This window comes from Perissodus microlepis, chromosome 14 (genome assembly GCF_051167445.1).
Source record: "Perissodus microlepis isolate ML-2025 ecotype Zambia chromosome 14, ASM5116744v1, whole genome shotgun sequence".
Lineage (NCBI taxonomy): Eukaryota > Metazoa > Chordata > Actinopteri > Cichliformes > Cichlidae > Perissodus > Perissodus microlepis.
The window spans coordinates 8,474,409-8,493,509 of NC_140474.1; the positions used below are offsets into that span (position 1 = coordinate 8,474,409).

At 38.9% G+C, this 19,101-nt stretch overlaps 1 protein-coding gene across 1 annotated transcript in view; it reads right to left on the bottom strand.

The window, feature by feature from the left end:
- The window catches only part of gbe1b (glucan (1,4-alpha-), branching enzyme 1b), a 94,538-nt gene that overhangs the window by 41,024 nt on the left and 34,413 nt on the right, over positions 1 to 19,101 (bottom strand). Inside the window, exons 8-12 of the mRNA XM_084949986.1 lie at positions 18,011 to 18,126; positions 16,794 to 16,921; positions 16,400 to 16,498; positions 6,450 to 6,560; positions 6,184 to 6,355 (exon numbers count right to left, since the gene is read on the bottom strand). Of these exons, the coding sequence (XP_084806112.1) occupies positions 6,184 to 6,355; positions 6,450 to 6,560; positions 16,400 to 16,498; positions 16,794 to 16,921; positions 18,011 to 18,126 (626 nt within the window). The remainder of the gene's footprint in view (positions 1 to 6,183; positions 6,356 to 6,449; positions 6,561 to 16,399; positions 16,499 to 16,793; positions 16,922 to 18,010; positions 18,127 to 19,101) is intronic.

Sequence of the window (19,101 nt, forward strand, 5' to 3'; positions counted from 1 at the left end):
TCTCTCTCTCTCTCATGCACACACACACACACACACACACACACACACACACACACGGAGAGAGAAGCATGTTTTCAGTCAAGCAGCCTGGGAGCTGCTAAATTTGAATCCACAGAGGCTGTGTACTTTTTCCCGCCAAAACAGGTGCACACACGCAGCACAGAGACAGGATTTTTGTAGTCTATTTCTCATAGTGAGGATTCCCCTCAAACAAATGACCATAATTTCCTAACTGTATTGGCCAGAACGGTCATTCTTACACCGTTTTGTTCAGAAGAGATGGGGGAATCGTCAAGTGTTGACAATTTATCATTAAAATATGAATTTTTAGAGATATATGACATCGATGACTTGTTGGCTTAGAAGCCACGAAGGCCCCAATATGCAAATTTGAATGCCTCAGCCCACATATATGATTGGCTGGCTGGGAAGCCGTCCAGGCCCTGATTTGTAAATTTGAATGTCTCATCCCTAAGATATGATTGGCTGGCTGGGAAGCCGTGCAGGCCCTGATATGTAAATTTGAATGCCTCAGTCCTCACAGAGGATTGGCTGCCTGGGGACCTGGCAGAAATATATAGAAATACTATGATTAAGCATAAATACTACATTTAGCAGAAATACTATATTAAGCACAAATCCTATAAAAAGCAGAAATACTATATTAAGCAATATAAATATCCTATAAAAATCCTATAAAAGGCAAAAATACTGTACTATGATTTGGTAGAAAAACTATAATTAATCAGAAATACTATATTTAGCACAAATCTTATAAAACAGCAGAAATGCTATGATTTAGCACAACAGTAATAACTTAAACAGAAAAATTGGAAAAGCAAAATGGACAGCTGAAAAAATGCTGAACATGCTAAGGGTCCCTCAAATATACTTGTTAAATGAAAAAAATCGGCAAAAAAAAATATAACAGCCACACAATCACAAATATGGACACATATGGAAACACACATGCACAGAGAGAGACACACACAAGATCCAATTCAGTCAACCAGTCTAAATATATTGAATTTGAATCTTACAATGAGATCATCCCATAAAAAGGCTCTCTCTCTCTCTCTCTGTCACACAAACACACACACACACAAGATCCAATTCAGTCAACCAGTCTAAATATATTGAATTTAAATCTTACAATGAGATCCCATAAAAAGGCTTTCTCTCTCTCTCTCTCTCTCTCTCTCTGTCACACACACACACACACACACAAGATCCAATTCAGTCAACCAGTCTAAATATATTGAATTTGAATCTTACAATGAGATCATCCCATAAAAAGGCTCTCTCTCTCTCTCTGTCACACACACACACACACACACACACACACACACACACACACACACACACACACACACACAGGGAGAGAGAAGTGTGTAAGTTTCTAGCTCAGTCAAGCAGCCTGGGAGCTGCTGAATTTGAATCCACCAATCAGAGAGCCTGTGCACTTTTTCCCGCCAAAACAGGTGCACGCAGCACAGAGAGACACAGGATTTTTGCAGTCTATTTCTCATAATGACGGCTCCCCTCAAACAAATGACCATAATTTCCTAACCGTAGGGGCTAGAACGGTCATTCTTACACCGTTTTGTTCAGAAGAGATGGGGGAATCTTAAAGTGTTGACAATTTATCATTAAAATATGAATTATTAAAGATATTTGACTTCTAATGCACCATAACTGAGTAGAGCAAAGCAAAAACTGCCTTGACTTGCCCTCAAACAACGCTTTCTAACTCTAAATCTATTTGGAGTATCAATATCATTCTTTCACCGTAAGAGACAGCAGGCTTTGGTGAACAATCATGGAAATTTTCAGGTCTCTGTGGAAATCCATTAAAAAGATATGACGAGAGAAAAAAGTGGTTCATTTCCAGAGTTTGAAATCTGAAGAAATCTGAGCGAAGGACGAATTTCCTACCCTCAAACAAGTCTAACTCATTTCAGAACGGTAATAGGTGAGAAAATAATTCTTGAATTGTGAGCGTCAGGAGTGTCTGAAGATATACTGGGACAAGCCTTATGTCTTAACTTTGCTTCGTTAAGGAGATATGACGATTCGAATATGCCTCTCATTACAGAAATCAAGCGGTGATTTTGAACAAGCTCTCCATTGACTTTCTATGGAGAGTTTTGCGACTTTGTGTTGGTCTGAGGAGATTTGCCAAAATTCTATAAATCCCACAACAATGATAGTGACATTTTCGGAAAGCCAGCAAAAATACCTACGTTTTGATGTATAATTTGTGGAAGTTGAGTGAAAATTGAGCAAGTAGCAAGAAGTTGTTCGGACATGAAGAGAAGACTGCAAGAAGACAGCCAAGTGCATAGCAACCATAACAACGCATGTATTTTGTGAAAAATCACAATTTTGCAACTGAAAACTTTAAGAGGCATAAAAGTAAAACGGTAAAAGATTTGAAAAAGCTGATTTATACCTGAATAGTCCAATAATTTGAGAACATTTTAAAGTTTGAATGGTTGTTCTACGTGAAAATATGAGGAAGTAGTTAAGTTTCAAAAACAAGCAAATTTTAGCAGAATTGCAGAAGTTTCCCATTCATTTCAATGGGACAAATTAAGCTTAATATTTTAAAAAGTATAATAGTGAAAAATACCAAAAGACATAGCACACATTAGCAGAAATAGCAGAATAGTTTAAAATTTGAACGGTGAAAATCGGCTGAAAATTGTGGAAGTAGTTAAGTGCCAAAAAGTGTACGGAAGTCCCAAGAGGAACTCAATAGTGTGGATGCTTAAAGCATCCACACAATAATAATATGCAACACAAAAAGGCCAGAAAGACCAATGAAAACAACTAAAGTGCATGGCGATAGATTTATTTCAGTGGTTCACAACATCTAGCCCACTCAAGAACACTCTCAGGTGGTAAGTCTATCTTTGAAAACAAGAGATGTTTTCATGAATGAAAATACAGTGAGTTTACAACAAGGTACAAACCCACTGGTTACACTTAAGCTTAAGAAGTCCAATTTAAAGTTCACCAAAAAAATCTCTAAAAGAGCCTGCACAGTTCTGAAAAAATGCCTTGTAAAGATGAAACCCAGATTAACTAGAATGATGGGAAGAGAAAAATATGGAGAAGGAAAGGAAAAAGTCATGATTTGACTCATGCTGGATCATCTGTCAAACATGGAGGAAGCAGTGTGCCGGCATGGGCGGCTGCCAGCAGAACTGGGTCACTATTGCTTATTGATGATGGGACTGCTGAAGTAGCAGAAATCTTACATTCATCAGTACAAGTGCAATACTGATACCCAGGAAAATACTCTATACCATACATACCAAAAATTAAGAGGCATTATTCATTTTATTTTTATTAGAACAATACAAACAATAACTTAAATGACGACGCTATTTTTTAAGTTAACTGACGTAGTGCAAATATATGAAAGCTCTTTAGTACTACAATGAACTGGGAGCTTCACTGACTTTCCAAAATTCCTTCTAAAGCATTAAGTATCAGTGAATGTGAACTACTAACTGCTGCTACTGAGTGGAAGAGCCACGTACCTGCCTGAATGCAGGTGCTGTGTGAAGCTGTGTATCAGCTGGAGGAGGCGAAGACTGCGCTGTTCAAATCGATACTGTTGCAAATGAGTCCATCTAATCCGATAGCAATTTTTAGTAAAGATTTGTATCTGAGAGTCAATTTCTTGACCGCTGTAGTCCTGGCTCAGATTCAGCCAAATGCAACAAAACTGACTGTATGGTGCTTCTTAGTACAAATGGACAATGGCCCACAGTATTTCTTTGCCTTGAGTTTCTCAAGGAGAAATGGGATATTTTTCAATAACCAAGTCAGTCACCTGATCTCAGCCAAATATGCAGCAAACACAAGCAAAAGAGCAGGAACTGAAGGTGACTGCAGTTAAGGCTTATTAGAGGATCTCAAAGGAGAAAACACAGCATTTGGTGACGTCCATGGGTTCTAGACTTAGGGCAGACTTTCATTCAAGGATTAAATCCAGTCCTTATACTTAAAATACTGTAAGTTTGTTGAATTACTTTTGAGCCTCTGAAAACAGAGGTCTGTGTATAAAAAACAGCTCTAACTCCTAAACTGTTGTAAAATCCTTTGAATATAAATTATTCTTTGAATAATTTCCACTTACCACTTTCCAATTTTCCACTTACTATTTATCTAATTTCAACCCACAACCTTGTTGCTGTGAGGCAACAGTGTTTCAATGTAAAGCTGTTGAAATTGTGTTCACACTGCTAGGTGTGATTTAGATGTCTGCTAAACTTTCCCTTTTGAACTAAAATTTAACCCACTTTGAGTCCACACATCGATGCACCATTCTGACCTCTAATCAATGGAAAATTGCTCCGTGGGTGGGTTTAGGCCGGGATAGCAAGTGAGCAAATTTTGTAGTATTTGCCACAAAAGAGTGATTGAGTTAATGAAATCACTGTCAAATCGACTTTTCAAGTATTGTTTTGTCTCATCAACTCACCGTGATTCTGAAACTGCCAGAGTGGTTGAAAGTAAATGTGGCAGCAAAATCCATGCGAGACAAGCGCCAAGAGTGCAGCAACGAGTGCCTCTGAGCTATACTTTAGCCAGAGAATCAGATATAATTACTATCAACTGTCCTTCAGTTGTCTTTTCTGACATCCTAATCATTGTGGACTGCCCTGTTATGATTGTCCATTGAGAACAGCTGTTTTGACTGTGCTTCTTTTCAACAAGCACATCAATCCACTTATCAGAAGTCGACAGTCTTTTCCCGAGGTAAAAATTGGACATCTTGGTGAACAGGGATTGATAACAAATTCAAATGGTCAGCACAGGAATTGTTTTATTGTTTGACCTGAGCACCTGGTCACCAGGTGGAGCTAAAATGCTTTGCATCACAAGTATAAGCAGTATTTACATTAAGCTAGTGAGTGGCACGTTCAAGGAAATCCTTTCCTTTGAACCAAGGTCAACTTCCATCATCATTAATTATCACTTTATTATCTTTACCAGCAGGCCTTGACAAAGTCATGCCCCTGGCTCAGACGATGAGTTGAAAATGAAGAGCATTTCAACAATGACTGAGAACTGACTCCATTTGAGCAAAGGGGAGGGGACCTGTTTGACGGCTTTTGCCCTGTATTTTATGATCAAGTCAGCAAAGCGATGTCAGCCCCACTTCAAAATGGCCCTTTGATGCTTATCATCGGCCTTGACTTATTGGCAGCAAGCTACTTAAGTTCCATGAAAGAAATACAACAAACCATATAAATGAGCACTTTCCCCGAATGAAAAATTCATCGAGTTATTTTTAGCCTTGATGAATTTGCATTTTCATTATTGAAATGGTAAAAAGAATTTTATTTATTTATTTTCTATTTCACGCTCAAACAAAAAAGCACAGTATGCTACAAGGGTATACAGAAAATAACTGTAGCTAGAGTAATAACAGCACTAGGTAGTGATAACCTTATCAATTAAATATTTACCCTAAAGCCTCTTACTGCTTGTTGCCTGCGTAACACTTGGATGGACAGGAGAATAAATGCGTATTTATATCTGTTCGGTGAACACTAAGGGATTGTTGTGTCTGCCTGAGGGAAGAAGTTCAAATTCAGGAAGAATGCGGTGCATGAGGGGGATCTGAAATGATTCTCCTCGCCGTTTTAATAAAAAATGAGCCAAACAGAGGGGTGCTGCCTCACAATCATGACCTTCATCACCTCTTGACTGTTCAGCATTTCAATGTTAGCTGAACCATGTTGTTATGTGGTATGATTATCTAACAATATTGCCTAATCAAATAGCAAGATGTCATGTAGTCTGTTTTATTTTGTCTTATGTAAAAACGAGAATTTGTATGACATACATATTGTATTTAGTTATGCAAATTCACTCTCATATTACCTGTAAAGCATATTAGAAATCTTTAAGCTGTCATGTTTGAATAAACGGCAAGGAATATTTGAAGATTTTAAAGGTTTGAATTTGCCAGAGTCAGTAATAATTATGATTGTTATAAAAAAAGTACAATAAAAATAACAGAACTATACTACATGACACGAAAAAGAATCTTGTTAAAGATAACAAGTTCAATGCAATATTTCTTAAAGCCTGCTTAAAATATAAATCTGGCATATAAAATCCATGAAATGTTAGATTTTATGGATTAGCATGGTGACTCACCCATGAAGTTGAGGTAGCCTTCTCCACCCAGGCCATGAGTGATGAGGCGGATCATCTTATGCAGCTGCATGCCACGGTCTATGATGGCTGTCATGGGGATCAGGGAGCTCATGTTGGTGTACATCTCCTTGTCCATCAGCCAGAAGGCCAGGCTCTTATCTCCAACCAGAGCCTGCAAAGGCAGTCCGTGTTTCATTATTCGCACGTTCACGCTGAACTAATGCAGACTTCACTGGCACAACACAAGACGTTGTAGAAAAGTTTACCTGATCGTGACTTTCGGCATAAGCTATGCACTTCTCTCCGTATCGCCTGTTGGTCAGTGTGTGGATGATATTGCCTATGTTCCAGTCCTCATCCTTTAACTCCTTCAGGATCTAAACAGTGACAGAGACGGGTTATTGAAAAAGGGTGTGATAGATGTGTAGCTGAGAGAGCTGTTCTGGCCCTGACTGATGCCTAAAGCTCAGTGTTTCAGTTCAGTCTTTCTTCCTTTCCTGAGTTTTCTCTGGGTTACACTTCTCTCTCAGATCAATCTCTGTTTTGACATCTCTATATCCGCACTGTGAGTTATGTCTATCTTTGAATGGTGGTAATGGAGTTTTTAATAACTTCACTACAGCCCATGGGTAGTAAGGCATCAGCTCTCTCCACCTGAGATGGGCAAGGTCAGAGCCTCTCATCCAAACGGAGGGATTCAACAATAAATCCAAACATGGAATCAATGCCCCTCTGCTGGCCTGCCTACATGCACACTTTCTGCCAAAGGAGTCATTTACAGAGGTCAGAAGCAAACACGGGGTCACCAAAACATGCACCCAAAGCCTATCCTCCCACAGAATGTTGCTATACAGTCGTACTAACTGGCTGTAATTGCCATTCCATTAACAAATAATAGTAGAGCAGAAATAATTATATGTACTGCAGTTGGCAGAGAGTGGGTTTAATAAATAAGAAATTCTAGAAAGCTACAGTAACATTATCATTTCTAAAAGTGCCCTCCAAGAACCCTTGGCAATAGACATACAGCCTGTCTGACTGGTGGGGGAGTTGGAAAACCCATTTCAGTGACAGGCTGAGGTCTGCTCTGTGGAATTGGCAGTGACAGCTGATTGACATGTCAGGAAACCTTTATATTACTCTACAGAGCCATAATCCTCTGAGTAAAGAGAGTAAATTGTGCCGATCAATATGTCTGAGATGAACTGGCTGGTCCACCTAAATAGAGGCTATCCCGCTCTATATATCACCATCTGTTCACATTCACTACTCCTCACCTTAGCCTTGTGTGGCCATATTAGTCACTGCCAGTGCTACCAGAAAACCTCAGTAAGGTGCTTATTATCTACATGTACTACAAATTCTCAGATGTTTTAACTGCTCGTGGCTTCCCTTGATCCTCGAGCTAAGCCTTGTCCACTACTCTCTGGATTGAGGTCAGCCGCAAAACTGAGCAAATAGCACATCTAAAAGTCACTTACAGTTACAAACAATATCTAATATTTTACTACCTAAGCTTCCCACTGATCAATGTATATTAAAGATGACAAAACAAATTAGTTATTAGTAGTTTATTTAGAGTTTCTGTTTAGTACTTTTGGCTCTTAAACTACCGTATTTTCTGGACTATAAGGCGCACTTAAAATCCTTTAATTTTCTCAAAAATTGGACCTTATAATCCGGTGCACCTTATGCATTAAAAATGTTTTAGTACGACTTTGGTAAGCTATGAACCCGCACCGCTTGATGGATTGTCGGAACATTATGGCTACCGTAGTCAGGAGCCTGGCGGAGTAATACGTACTGTGCTTCAACATAATATTATGGTGTGTGTAAAAGGACCCCAAAAATGGCACCTGTTAAGAGACATGCTTACGAAGCGGGCAAGTTAAGCCACTAGCTGCCAATGGATCGTGGACGACTGGGCTAAGGTATCAGTCTCAAGTGTCGTCCGAGCTTTCACGAAGGCCGGAATCATCGTTGAACAGCTAAGTAACAGTAACGACAGTTACTCGGATAATGACAAGAGGGATCCGGGCATGCGTGACGCCCGGATGAGTGAGTGTAATGTTCTCTATTTTATGTGTTACAACAATGTTGAGAGTTGTTGTGAATGAGTTAAATAAAGTTCGACTTATCTGACTGTTATGTTTCACTTAATGCGCCTTATAGTCTGAAAACTATGGTACTCTTTGGTCTTGAATAATGAACTTCCGTCATAATATTTAAAAGGTAACATTTAGAATCAAAGTAAGTAAGTTTCTCTTGTTTTTTTTAATCCCAGTTCTATTCGTAAAATAATGACACAAAATAAACGGCTTTATAATGGAAAACATAATGGTAATAATAATTGTAAGGCAAACAGTCATTTCAGGGACAAGTGGAAGTCAAGCTAAGAAAAACATCACATGTTGAGGTGAGTATAAAAAAAAATTATTAAATACAAACCGTTAATTTAATTCAAAGTGTCTTGTTAGGGAGGACGGTTTGGTCTAATAACACAACACGCAGATAAATTCAACTATAAATTACACATTAAACATCAGCTAAATGAAAATCTTCTAAAAGACTGGCATCTTTTTGTTCACCTCCAGCTCGAGTATCACAGCTAGAGAACCGAATCTACAGGATATGCCCTAGAGATCATCCTAGTTGCCTCCACATCCACGTACAATCAGACATTTTACACTTCCTTATGAATCATTACAATTCAATTCAACCACAAAAGTGGTCTGGGAGCAATTAATCTGGGAGTGGGACTGTCGGAGCAGAGACAGAAGTGAATGGGTTGACGACTTCTCTACCACCGGCTCACCCACATCAGCCCCGACCAGCCGAGCTTCCTGGCACCACTGACATTCCACTTCATCAATGATAATGAGCAGTGCACAAATCTTACTTTACAAGCCTGCCGTCAGGAGCCAACCAGAGTGCCCAGATTAATTAGGCAGAGCCAAAAATAAAATTAAAAAAAAAAAATAAAAATCTTGCAGCGCAGGATGAGGTCATCTCACTGTCACAGACATGCTGTGACTGATTCAAGAGGCTCTCTTCCACCATCACATAGTGCTGGCAAGGGTGCTGGTGGGGAATGTGAGTCTAAAGCTCTTGTTTTACATTTTGTGGCTGGCCTGAGCATCCTGCCTCTGCTCTCTCTGCAATCACATTTGCTGAAAGTGTGTTTGAGTTTGCGTTGCTATGGGCACATCCTCTCTTTGCACATACAGTGCCGCCCCCAGAGGTGAAAAGGGAACAAAGGTGTGCAGTTCTCAATCCAGTGGATCAAGCTAATTTCATCCCATCTTTATATGTTCCCTGTTTTGAAAATTAATGAACTTTTCTGCCCACAGAAATGTCTCATCGGCTGAAAAACACTTGTTAGCTCACCTCACAGTTTTCCTGCAAAAGCCCTCGCTAAAGAAATCCTGCACCGCCAGTTAACACCACACAAGGGTGGCCTCAGAGTGCAATTAGCTAATAAAATAAAGCAGGACGAACCTGAAATGGTGCTGTCATTAAAGCAGGCAAGCAGAGTGTGACACTGGCAGAGGGGGTCAGACAGAGTGGGCGCCCTTTTAAGGCTGGCAAAGAAATCGCTGACATGTTTACATAAAGAGGCTGAACAACATCTTTGCTTTCTGGCAGCCTGAATTTTTTTAAGTCATTGTAATTGAAAGTGTTTCTGCTATGATGGGCAGAGCAAAGTATGTGGTCTAGAAATAGATTTTCCCCCTGAAACTAATAAGGACAGAGGTGTGCGGACTGATATTTTCATTCAATTAAAATAAATGGAGGAACAGAAACAAGAATTGGAACAATTGACTCAGAGGTCATTCGAGTTGAACAGCTGAGAGAAGCAGAGGGCTGCTGGAGAATTCTCCGTGTCACCTTCTTTTATCCGAGCTGCAACCATGGAGCCCTCTACCTCTGTCGCCTCTAATTGTTTCAATTACATCTCAATCCACTGTAGCTGGAGGGAAGGGTGCTTGTTAAATTAAAGGGCTTTTGTAACATTATCCATTAGGAGTGACAGCATTTTATGGTGATAATCAGATCGAATCATCCAAACTTGTGCTGCGCGCCTTATCTGGTCCTCTCATTAGGATATCTTAATTTTTCACAGTCTGTTGGTCCTAACAGCCTTGTGCAGCCAAGTAAATGAGTCATATCAATCAGTCATGCTGAGGACGAAACACAGCGTGAGGTCCCAGCCAAGGAACTGAGAGAAATTCATCCGTGCACACATGTGAATCTATAAATAAGCTCACGGTTCTGTTGCTCTGCGTCTTTGTCTCCCTTTCCCTCTCTTTCTTCCTGCCTGTCTGTCTCTCTCCGTCTGTCTGAATGCCTGCCCTCCGCGCTTCACGTCTTCCTTCTCTGCAACACACACCTCACTGGAGGCTCCACTTCAGTCCATTCAAATCCCTCCCTAATTGACACTCTGTGAGAAGAGGCAAGGCTAGCCCTGAGTGCACTCCACTGACTATACCAAGGCATGTTCATATGAATGCTTCCCTGCACAGAAATACAAAAAAAAATAAAAAATTTGTTGCTCACTTGCTCTCCTCCAGCTTCAAGTCTCCTGAGGGAGGGAACAAATTTAATTGAAAATTGCAACCAGGAGAAGAATCTAAACAAATATTGCATTGCCAGCAATATTGTTTGGAAAGTAAAAGCAGCAAGAACCTCTCCAGAGGCATCCTGAGGATAATCCTGTGAAACCTCGGTGGTACAGCACTGCCTGCTGCACGCCTATTGCAAGTATCACAGAGGAAGGTCAAGTCTGGGACGATCACTCTCTCTCTCTCTCCCTCTTCCCCTCTCCTCTACCTCCACATCCCTACTACTGAGTAAAACCCACTGCTGTGAGAGACAGACTTGATTAACGATGCGTTGACTTCCCCCACTGAGAAACACAAGAAACCATAGAGCAAGAGGATGCATGCGGTGCCGAGGTCAGACTCTTTATATTTTGCTTTTTCTCACCAAAATATGTGTAAATAAAACTTCTAGTGTGGGCTAGCGGATACATTTAAAAAGGCACAGTTTTACATGAATTTTAAATCAGACAACCTCTTTAGGCATTCTGCATACAGACATTTTCCTCAAATGGAAAAAAAAGCCTCTACTTTCTCTGAAAATGCTCAAGTGCACCCGTAAAAAAATAAAACATTACTTTTAAAAAACAGTCTACGTTCATCTACTGGCTGAACCCGACAGACAGACACATCCCCAGAGAAAACTCACTGCAACTGTACTTTCTAAAGTAATAATTGCTGATTTCATCAAAACACATTCTGTCATCAAGCGCAAATGGGGTCAGAAAAATAAATTAGAAGTTGCGTGCTGGTTCCAAGTACTGTAAAGTTATCCAAGTCCTCCAGATGACACACACACACACACACACACACACACACACACAGAGCTCCAAAGCAGAAATAGCTGCTTGAACCTGTCCATGTTCATTGGGATGCTGGTGCTGTCATCAACTGAGGCTAAAAAACTAAAAAAAGAAAATTATTTAATAAAATCCATAATAACCTTATTTTGTCTCTGGGTGGATGGTGGGGCGGGTATGTGCTTTCTGCTACTTGGCTTCAATATTATATAGTTATGGACTTCCATACCTGATGGCTGAACAGATATAAACAATGTTTTTCCAGTGTGGGCCATCAAGCACTTTCACAGTGGCAGTTTGGACTGGAGTGCCAAACTAAAGGGTGCTTCAGCAGTTGTTGTGGAAGAAATGAGAATATTTGGTGCCCAGAATTTTCCATCCAGTCTGAAGCAGTGTTGTATGATAACGCGTCGTTAACACCCAACACTGTGATACTGTTATCAGTTTTGCCCATAATGAAAAGTTATTGGAAGCACCCATGAAGCTGCTTTCGTTAAGTAAAAAAAAATCAGGAGTATTAGCATACTAAATATATACAGTACATAAGTCCTGTTGACCAATACCTATAGACATACAGTACAACGCAGCTCCTTTTGTAGCGTCATCTGCCAGACAGGAAGTTAATGAATGCCTTTCCTCCAGCAGGTTTTTCTCTGCATGCTTTTTGTTTGAGCTTCCTTCCCTGAGCAAAGAGCTGTGCGTCATGCTGTATTGGATAACTGATGGCAAGCTTCACCAAAAACGAAAAAAGTAAAACCTCTTCAGTCAACATGAAGACTGTTTTACAAAAAAAAAGGAAAAAAAAAAGGTAAAGGGTATAGGCTTTTCTCAATGCAGCATAAACAAAAATAGACCAAAGCCTGCAAGCTAGTTCTCCCAGACAGCTCAGGCTCTGCTGTATCATACACATGTAACATGCCTGGTTTTGTTCATGTCATATACCAAACAAACTTACCCAATTTGGTTGCCTATGCTGCAAATTCCTTCTCTCTCCCTCTGACATCTCAGTGATGCTGCAGCCCTGTATCACTTCCTGCTGATTCAACCCTGCCATCACCCCAGCATCCACCGGCATGTTCTTCTCAATTTTGTGTGTGTACTATATATGTGGTGAGTGAAGATATGTGTAGCAGAGATACCAAACTCTAACAATGATCATCTGGTGCAATATTTGTCATAATGACAAAAAAAGAAAAGAAAACGTGGATAAATAAAAATGTAAACAGAAATTAACATCTTAGATGAATTCTATTCTAGTAGTGGGATTGCATTGAAATAAAAGACACGACAACAAAGCAATTAATAATCATGAAAAAAATAACTGCTTCTCATTTCGACCTCCAACTCATCCATTTCACATTTTATCTTTAAACACAGAGCTTTCATGGTAGACCAATATATTAAAACTCTACAATGAGTATATAGCTAAAGATATATACCATATATATCAGCCATCCCCAACCTTATTTGTGCCACGGACCAGTTTATGTCCGACAATATGTTCACGGACCGGCCTCTAAGGTCTTGCGGTTAACAAAATAAACAAAAATAAAACCAGTACCGGTACCCAAAAAATAGAAGATTTATTCACAACACACGGGAAAAGACCCAGGAAAACAGAGTTAACGATAAAAAATGATTTAAAAAAATATAACACTAAAAACAGATAAAAACCCTGAAAACCACGTGGCCCAGGGGTTGGGGTCCGCTGCTATATATAACTAAAGAAAATGTACTATGAAAAGAAAGATTTCTGTAAGACCCATGTTATTTTTAAATTTCTTTAATAATAAATAGATAATCTTAAATTACACTGCAAAATATAAAAATCAATTGAAACCTGAATGGCAGAGATCCACCTGAGGAAAATATAAATGTCCAGATTTAGACACTACAAACAATCACTTCCTACATAGTGTCATTTGAATGCCACTGTTGGAATTAAAAATGCATTTTTTGCACATCTTCACAGCACAGCTGTCTTTGGTTATAGATGACAATAAGCGTCCTCTTATTCAGCCTACCTACCCTGACAGTCAGCGATGGGTGATAAACTTTCTAGCTGAACCCTTTCTTGTGGCGCTCTTTAACTATTAAGCTTGTATAATCGTTTGGGAAAAATCAAAACAGCACTGAATACAGACAGAAAAATAACCCTTGCTTTGATATCATAAGCTACGTCAAGGACAGACATTCAGAGTGAATAATGAATAATGTGAAATGTAAAGGTGACTGCCTATTTAAAGCCTCACTTAAGAAAAAAAAAACCATCACAGAAGAAATTTCCGCCAAGATCAGTGACTAGATGACCTTCACATTATTAAATCTCATTTTTCTTCTCATTCACGGAAAAAAAAAAAAAAATCCACACATCCATGCAAAGGACTCTTAAAAAATTACTGATCTAAGAAAAAGGTCATTATGAATGAATAAGTCAAAAGCTTTTCTTTTTCAATAACAATTGTGTCGCTTCCATCATTTATTCATAGCTCAGTGTTTGGATGGATAAATACTGACCTTCCCACTTGCACAGTGGGTAGGATTAAGAAGGGGGGGGAAATAAAAAGGGTTGCACTGCCTTAGGAAAAGCAACAAAAAAAACTTTTTCAGTTTGAATACCCTTAAAATCTATGTATAAAAAAAGATTTCAGAATTAGGTTCAATGCTATCCGTTTTTATATATATCACAAAAAGAATACCAGAAATATGAAAACATACATTTCATTCTCAAGTTAATCCTCCTTAGGCCTTACAGTCCTGGGTTTATTTAGTGACTGTTGCCCATCTTGAGAAAGAGTTACCAAAACAAACCCTTATGAACATCAAAGCCACCTTTATCATGAAGGTATTTATAATGCACAGGCTTTAGGCTTTACTGTAAACACTGAGAGGATTTAGCCAGTTACAGTGGTTCTTATATTTTAGAAATCAGCTACTACAATCATTTCTCCAGAAAAGTTAGGATGCTATGTAAAATGTAAATAAGCTGTAAGGAAATTATATGCAAACCATTTAAAATCGTATTTAATGGGAAGCGAAAAAAAGACAACATATACATTTTTTATATAATATAATTTCTATTGTAATAATAATAATAATTGTAATACTTTGAAATAAATAAGGCTTTTTCCTTAAAAAGAGCACAAAAAACTACCTATTTTAATAGTTCAAACACTAAATATATATTTTAAACTATCATACTAATGAAAATAATTAGGGAATATTTCAGATGTGCTGTGTGAAAGAAAAATCCAAAAAAAAAATCAGCAAATACTTGACTGCGAGTAGGCGAGGTTTGACTGCATATCGGTCAACACTGATGGTGCCTTATGAGAGATGTGCAAAGTAACCGTGCCTTGTTCACTTAATTGCTATACCATCACCAATGCTTGTTTTCCAACTATCTGCTCTCAACAAGCCATGGTCCTTTTCTTTCCCCTTCCCCTGAGGCTCTGGTGTCCATGATATCCAAAAATAATTTAAAATTTTAAGTCATCAGAGCTAGTGTGGCGTTCCACTGTGTCTCAGTCAATCATACATTAGGACTGTAACCAGAGAAGGCATTCTTTGTGAGTCTTGTTTATGTGTTTTTTTTTTTCTTTTGGTATAATTTTAATCATTATATACGTGGATGCAGGGACAAACTGCGTTTGCTGACAACTGTTTTCAGAAGTGTTCTTAAGCCCACGCAGTAATTTCCACAACAGGATCATGTTTTAATGCAGTGCTGCCTGAGGCCTTGAAGATCACAGTCATTCATTATTGGTTGTCAGCCTTATCCCTCGAGTACAGAGATTCATGTTTACTCTCGTAATCTTTTAATGATATTGTGTACCATAAATGACGAAATCCAGAAATTCTTTCTTTTTTGTTCTTAAATTAAACTATTTTGCCTACACACTGAATAGCAAACCCTTCTTCACGCTTTTTTTTTTTTTTTTTAAACTGAGAAACCCTGGCTCTGTGGGATGTTCTTCTTACACCCAATGATGTTAATGACCTGTTCCTAATTAACCTAATTAGTCGTGAGAGGCTCCAACAGGTGTGTATATGTATGTGTGTACTTTTGAGCACACAACCTTTACAGTCTTACAGGCAACTTTCTGAATTATACAGCTATTCCTGCTATTACATTTAAAATGAATACACAGTAGAAGGCTTTTAAAAAAATAAATGTTTGTAATTTCAACATTTGAAATGCTGCCTTGAATGCTGAGTTTAAACATTTGCAATGGATGCTGTTCACATTTTTTCTATATCACAAGTTTTTGGGGGGAATTTTTTTTGTCATTTTAGGTGCATCAACTCTCCTTGTCTATAATACATAAAAGCGCAACAGTGCACAAAATCAACCATTTTTTTAAGGCTTTATTGGATAGGGACAGCGAAGATAGACAGGAAAGCGGGGAGAAAGAGGGCAAGACATGCAGGAAAGGGCCAACTGCTCTCCAGCCATACGGCATGTAGTCGCCTGCTCATCCACTGAGCTAAACTGGCACCATATCAACTGTTTCTCAAAGCCGCAAAGGTTTCCCAATATGTCCAGCTTTGTCTTCTCTCTATGATTTGTAGGTTTTCTAACTTTATATCAGCCTGTTGCCTGTTAAAGTGGCCAGGGAGGAAATATACAGAAGGGGGACACAAAAAGATAGATTTAAAGGAACCACATGTGCTTGCTCTTAGGGGGTCATCTGATTGTCAGGACTTTTCTCTATTATAGGGTCCTTCCTTACACTTTAAACCACCCCAAGGTGACTGTTGTTGTAATTTGGTGCTATATAAATAAAAATACATTCAATCAATTTAGAATCACCTTACCTGAATCCACTTGTCAGGGACAGCCATTGCCAGTCGGTAATCAAAACCAAGTCCTCCCTCCTCCACTTTTCTGCAGAGAGCTGGCATCCCTGACACATCCTATAGGAAAGTCTTATTATTTAATATCACATTTCTGCTTTGCGGGCACAGATTTCAACAAAGATTTTATCAATACCTACAACTCACATGTTAAGGGGTGAAATTCCTACACCACAGGCAAAAAAAAAGGAAAGAGCGACACCCCATTTCCTTTTGCATTACCTTTTAATTACAGCAATGAATACGTAAGTAAGCTATGTCTAACTAATAAGTTCTTTTAATTAATAACAGCTCTGGGCAGTGTCATTGCAAAGTTAGTGGATGCAAAGATGTGTGTGTGGCAGTGGGTTTTTACCTCTGCAACAGTGATGCAGTCAGGATAAAGGGTATGAAGAACATGATTGGCAAGCATCAGGTAAACCAAAGAATCTTCATCTACCTGTAGGCCAAAGTATTCACTGTAGTCCCCTGTGAAACCTGCGCCTGTAAACACCCACACAGTGAACACTCATCGTGTTTTCACCCAAACTACAGATTTTTTTTTTTTAACTGATGCTACTGCTTTGCTTTTTCTTCTTGACATATTTCTAAAATGTCCTAAAATTGTGAAATAAATGTAATCTTAATGAAGGCCAAAGGCTCCTTTGGATAAGAAACTAATAAAAATGCCTCTAGAGACTAAAGAGCAGCACTTACCAGAACTTGTAGGGTACTCGCAGAGATTTAAACTCTGGAGCAATTATTATTAAGATTAAATACAGATGAATATTCTTCATCTCACTTTATCTCACTTTTTGGCATGTTTAAAGTTTTATTTTTAAAAGGTGGACAGTATTAATCACTGAATATTATTCAAGTGCATCCAAGACACAGTGTACAGTCAAAATTCTTCCAAATTAAAAGTAGTCAAACTGTACTAATTTTGAGTTGCAGAAACTGAAAATGATACTTTAAATTATTTGTTGGTTCTGGTTTTCATGAGCATGCTAGCAGGGCGGTTCTAACTTCTGTTGGCCTATTTGCACTCAGCACATTAAAATCCACTTAGCAGACAACTTCTGAAAATCGTTCACCAATGTTGTCTAACATTTGCTAAGCAAAATGTATTGTTTACCTGCATGACAACATTTCTAACGGTCCTATCCCAACTTTTGACGGCACATTGCTCTATTACCTGCATTTTGTCAGGCTACGTTTTACAACAAGTAGATTTTAATTTTATTTATTTTAAATCTTAATTCAGACAACAGTCTTTTTGTTTTACCAGACCAAATTCCTCTAAATATAATTTGGTATAAAAAATAAATAAATAAATTGTTTTGATTCTATTTTTGACCTTTCTATTAACCTTTCACCTTTATATTAAGCCTTTACATTAACACTTTGATAAAAGAAAAAGTTCCCTCATGATGGATAGGATAAGTTAGACCTCTCAACAAAACTCAAATTAATCTTTAACACTCGGGAGTGTGTGGTGTACACTCCACTGCGAGTTATAAACAAGAGCAGGATGACAGGCTTTACTCACACCACACAGCTCTGAAATATAAGGTGCACACAAACCAGTCTTACCGATGCCATGGTGATGGTACAGCATGGAAGTAACACCATCAAATCTGAAGCCGTCAAAGCGGTACTCCTCCATCCACCAGCGCAGGTTTGACAGCAGGAACCGCAACACTTCCCAGCTAGAAAAACACACACACGCGCACACGCGCACACACATTCAAGGTCAGGCAAAGCAAAAGCTGTGAATTATTCACACATCTCACTGTGCACTTTAGGCACCAGAGATTAATTTTCACCCCTACAGGACATTCACATATTGATAACCAAACTTATATTATGTCGGAGATGGAGCGCAAATGAGAGTGAACGGTGTTTTCATTAAGTACAGTGACTAAATTGAGGAGAAAACCAATTCAAATAACCAGTTGTCAAACTACAAATCAGTGGCTTACCGTGTACGGTTAAGTTTTCTGATTTCCATCACATGCTTGCACTTGATCACTGGGCAAGCGTTTTATATTACCAAGCCCATCTCTGTGTATTTGAAGTGATAGGATTTCACGCTACACTTGGGTAAACAAACACTGCGCAAGGAATGGAGTTTCCTCTCTTGGGGATGAGATAAATCCTACACTTCTACTCGCTTTGGCCTCATCTTCATTGTTTTACAATGTCCTACAACCAAGAGGTCAAAGACTGTACAAAAAAAAAAAGAAACCAATAAACTATTTGAATTTGAAAGCGTAAACTGTGGTTGTAGTGTAGCCCACGGTGTGCTACAAAGCATGCAAATGCTCACTGTGCCTGTTGACTGGACTGTGTCGGTGGAGGACAGAGGAGGTGGATTCCATAAATGGCCCCAGTCTCCCCGTTCCTGACTGGGCGAGTCATCCGATTTCTAACAGCCTCTCAAGGCAAAGTACACTACACACCTCAACTCTTTCCATTGAGAGGTGTGTTGCCATGGAAACATCAGTAAAAACTCAATATTTGGTTGTCTATATGCAGTGTGTGTAATGAGGACCAAATGAAACACTGCATACATGGATGCCAAACTGGGAGGCAGCAGCAAAGCACCAGGGATGAGACACGAATAACATTCATTACACTGATTAAATGCTGCCTCTGCTTAGGCCAGGCCCAGATCTTCTCCA